We start from the raw sequence: 4,799 nt of genomic DNA on the forward strand, positions 1-4,799 counted from the left end.
AGGCTTCCTCGCATAGCAGCATATCAGAAAAGTGCCACTCTAGATGGAGGTCTGCTGCTTCTAGACGGTAGAGCTGACCACTGCTCTTCTGTCCCAGCGTGCAATGAGACCCGACCAAGGTCCCGTGCCTGCAAAGACAGCTTTCCTTCCTTGTAGGAAGCAGCGTCAGGGACGCCAGTCGGTATTGGAAAGCTCCTGGAGACGTTCTCGGCGACCCGGCAATGTTGGAGCTGCAGTCCCGCTCCCTTGGCCATTCTGTGTCTGTCTCAGCACTTCAAGCTCACACGCATTCTCATTCACCCGACTGTCACTTCTACTCTGTGCGTTCGACAATGAACGGCTTCTCGAAATCCTGGAACGGTGCGGAACGCGAGCAGCCTGGATGCAGCATGCTGTTATGCCAGCTTCCTCGGTACCCCTGCTAGGCACCTTCGGGCGCGTGCCATCAGTACTTCGTGCACGTTACTGCCAGCCGGGAGATACGCCAAGCCGTGGCATTTCAGCTTCTCAACATTCGCGTCGATCGGTGTTGTATGGTATGCCTTGGTTGCTGATAGCGAAAACGCATCGCACCAAGGCTAGCTGAGTATTCCCAAGCTTAGGCTGCAGTCCGGCAGTCCACGCTTTTCCACTGGGATATGAGAATTGGACCAGGTTCTGTTCTCAACGTGAGAGTCAAAAATCGAAGCCTCCACATCGCCTGCGAAGTTCAAAAAAAGGTGTGAATTTAGCAGTGAGCGCTTGACACGAAATGACCAGCCCTCACCTACGAGCTGGCTACATTGTTCACGGCTTGAATGAAGACTACCAGATATAAAGGAGTATCACGCCTCTGAAGTATCAAGTACTGGAGTATCGTTTCCAATAGTGTTGACTTGAAACTTCCATCCACTCACCCGAGACACCCTCCCGCTCTCGGTAATTGGTGAGGCCGCTGCTGTACCAGGAGAAGCAAAAACACGGTTTTCTGTTAGCTCCCGTGATACTGTGGAGAGCTACGTAGAAAGCTGGTGCTTCCTGACTGAGCCCCCGGGTGTTCGGATTGGTCTGGTTCCACTTATACAGCTAATTCTTGCTGGCCACACCGTCCGCGTTCAGTTCTTTAGTTCAAGCGAGACGCCGCAGCTCAGCGGCTGCCTGGGCGATCACCTGGGCAAACCCTTACATCCCTCGACAGGAATACGAAAACCACACTTTTACGAATGATATTTTTGTCAGCTCCACTTTAAGAAGAACATACCATTGTCAGGGGGTAAAGGAATTCTAGTCAAGACGTTTAATAAAAACCGACAAAGGAGCCAACCACGCACAGACTGGCTCCCCATCCAGCACGCAAAACCAAGGGGAGCAGAGATCCGCAGCCGAAATTCAGGGCAAACTCGAACCGTCCAGCCGCTATCTGGTGCCAGTCTGGCTCATCCTTGCCGTACCCAGGTCTCGAAGCTTGCTGGATTCAATAATTTGTCGGCCACGAACAGCCATGAGTCTCCGTAACCGTCGCCAGAATACGGTACGTCCAACCTACTGGGCTCGATTGAAACCCGCTACCTTCTTGTCGAGAGGCGCTCGCACATATTCTTGGGCAGCAGTGCCCGGTGTTGATTTTTCCCGAGCAAACCAGACACACCAGGTGTGGTGACGTATGCTAGCTCACTGACGATGCTCCATGTCTCCCTGAGTCCGACCAAGAGAGTACTCGCTTCGGACAGAAGCCCCTCAGAGATACTGCACAAAACCGCAAATTTACTAAGCTGATCTGGGGCGGTCGCTCCATTCCTCGGTCTTCGTGCTGGAGTTTCTCGCCGAGCAAAAAAAGGCCGCGCGTCCGCAAGGATGCTGGTAACGGCAATAATTAGTGCTCATGCAGCTCCCGGAATGCTTGGGCGTTCCCTACTGTTATCCATCCATTGTCTTTGAGTTCTTCCCAAGCAGGGCCATCAGTCAGCGATGAAACGCCGTTTCCTTGTTTTGGTACTTGACTTCGGACTTCCACAAGCACCCAAGGACTCTTTTCCATTTCGGTTACTCGGAATTCGGCGATATCCTCCAAACTAATGCTCCTGCGAGAGAAAATACCGTTACATACGCATGGAAAAACGAGAGAGTACACCTAGGTCTATGCCTACTCCGTGGTGACACTTAGCTATGCACTCGCGCACGTGAAATGGAAGACATATCACGCAAGTGAGGTCCACGCGGACATGTGACCTGCCGGAGAACTACCACTGCTACGCAGAACACTGAGGGAGTAGGGTAGTTTTTCCGCAGCTCGACGTGATGTGCGCAATCGGGCACAGACATCTCTAAAAGAGTCAGGCAGAACACGTCAAACTCCTAATCACCCAGCTTGCCGGCACCGCTAAGCGTCACGTGACATCGGAGAACTTGCTTTCGTGGAAAGTATCTCTTATTTGTCACACCAAAGTGGATGAAGGCTTGTGCGAAGGGACCACTCCACTACCTTCACTCGAGATAGTTGTTGCAACCGTTTCGTGAATAGGTATGAATATAGATGCATAATCAACACACCTACCGTGTACGACACATATGTGTACGCTGTTGATTCTTTATTGAGGGTTGGCTACGTTGTAAAGCTTGTAGTGCTAGAGGTAGACTGTTGTCATTTGCCTATCCACGCAAAGAGCTTAAGACCCGTTGTGTATGGAGGATTCTATGTACACTGTACGTATATGTGTATATTTTGCGACTTTCAATCTTGCAGTAAACCACCATAAACCCCCTAATGGTAGGTAACGAGCAGGCGCATCCGTAGTAGCCTTCTGACAATCGAAAGACCTACGTGAGCTCTTCACGAATTTTTTTCCTGGCATCGAACTCGAACTCGCGAGTTACAACGTAGCCCCTGTTGAAAGAAAACTCCTCAGACAGGTTCCTGAAACGAGTCTCGTACACGCTGATAGCGGCTTTTCTGAGTACTTCAACCTCTTCTTGCGTCAAAATTTCAGCAGGATGGGCGCTCAGGAAGGCTTCAATCCGGGTCGCCACGAAGGATGGATCATATGGAGTTGTCACAAAAAACGTTAGGTAGCGTGTGTGTTCTTGTCGAGTATGGCCAAATCCAGCCGAATAACCCAATTGCTGCTTCGTGCGCAGATCGTCAAACGCCTTATCAGATAGCCACAACTGTACCAGAGTCATCAAAGCTCTCCTTCTTGGTGTCGCCTCTTCTAACTGAACGCCCCACAAAGAGGAGGACACAACTCAGAGAATCGCTCATCCCCAGAGCACTCACGTTCCCCTGAAGCCTACGTCTCTAGGAGGCATAAGTGACAGACGGGGGCTGTTCTTATTTGGCTAGACAGTCAGCCACACATGCATCATCGGGAAGCTGGCCATCAGTCTTGCCACTCCCCTCTCTCAACGTAAAGTTGGTGTTCAGCCACCTTTCCCGCGCAGACCGCTTGGAAGCTGGAAGGGCCCCGGAAAACGGACAGTTGAGCTCGCTCACTGTTCGTTATTTTCCTGCAGCCGATCGTTGTCACGACGAGAGCGGGCGCGAAGAAACGAAAGGAAACCCCCTTGTCGTCGTAAGTAATGACTACTTGAAAAACCATTTCCGGGAAGGCCACACTAAATGCCTCTGAAACATCCAACGCACTGATAGTAGGGACGGAGGCACTCTCGGCTGGTTTAGTACCCAACCTGGGCTACACCACCTGTCTATACAGCGTAGATGGCGGTGCTGGTGGAGGTTGTTTCTGCTGTATGGGACAGGATTCACAGGGAAACCCACACAGGACCACCGGAACAACTGACTAAGAAGCTTCAAGAAAAGTTTTGACCTGCCTACCTGAATATACAGAGACGCGTGATTTTGAGGGTCCTCGGGATTGATATTAGCGACATCGTAGCGCAATCGTGTCAGGACTCCAGCAGCTCCATCCTGAGAGTTGTCTGGAGTAGACACCATGTCTGTCGCCCAGGGAGTCTTGCCCGTTCCGCCAAGCTCTCCGCGACTGGAGGAAGGAGGCGATGTAAGCTTCTTCAAACCAAACACACGGTAATTGCCGATCTCGGCATAGGGAGAAATCTTGTTGATCTCAAGGCGTTCGAGGACTTCAGTCATCAACGCAGTTGTCTCATCCTCTAGTATGTTCCCCTGTATGAGAGAACGCGCCGGAGAAATGGATGACGCCGTCCCAGGTACACCACATACATGTGTGTAAGTAGTATGCGCTCACGGTTGACATGGGACTGTAACGGAGATGTATTCGTATATACACGAGCTACTTCCTGCTACGAGAAACTAGACGCAGATTTGAAATGCTCTGATGAATGAGTTGTATTCTTTCACGTAAAGATCATCAACACGACATACACATACTATAGAAGAAGCGACCCATGTAATCACACGATCTCTTCTTACTCCCGGCCAGAGACACAAACTCGATCTCTACGAAGCAAACAAGCACTCTACTGTATCGAGAAGTTTCTTTTCTACCAACAAATCTTGCTCTGTCTCACTTCTCCCTACGCACACTCCCTTCTGGGGAAGCTGTTAGCCCGGACGAGAGGCTTGACGACGAGGGAGACACTTTTAGTTAGCCAGAACGGTACTCTTAGTATCGCTGCTAGTATTGCCCTAGGAGAGTATACACACGGAGCTCTACGCCCCCGGATGTCCCCCTCTTTTTCCGTGCACTCGAAATTTGCAGACTCTTAGGTATACTCCGCGAAGATATACGCAATCAAATCTATGGCATTCCGAACACAGTCGCATATTTTTTGCATGGAAAATACATACTCCTAGACATCTTTCGTGAAAAAGACATACCCTC

The 4,799-nt window shown here is 50.6% G+C and overlaps 1 protein-coding gene across 1 annotated transcript; it reads right to left on the bottom strand.

Moving 5' to 3' along the window:
• Positions 1-1,316: 1,316 nt before the first annotated feature.
• Positions 1,317-4,282, bottom strand: CSUI_004256 (rhoptry metalloprotease toxolysin tln1). Its single transcript, XM_068064449.1, has 3 exons — positions 3,812-4,282; positions 2,801-3,192; positions 1,317-2,060 (listed from the first exon to the last, which is right to left on the bottom strand). Exons 1-3 carry the CDS (start codon positions 4,085-4,087, stop codon positions 1,853-1,855), a joined length of 876 nt encoding a protein of 291 aa, XP_067923580.1. The 5' UTR covers positions 4,088-4,282; the 3' UTR covers positions 1,317-1,852.
• Between the last annotated feature and the right edge of the window lie 517 nt (positions 4,283-4,799).

Source organism: Cystoisospora suis (assembly GCF_002600585.1).
Source record: "Cystoisospora suis strain Wien I chromosome Unknown contig_1955, whole genome shotgun sequence".
Lineage (NCBI taxonomy): Eukaryota > Apicomplexa > Conoidasida > Eucoccidiorida > Sarcocystidae > Cystoisospora > Cystoisospora suis.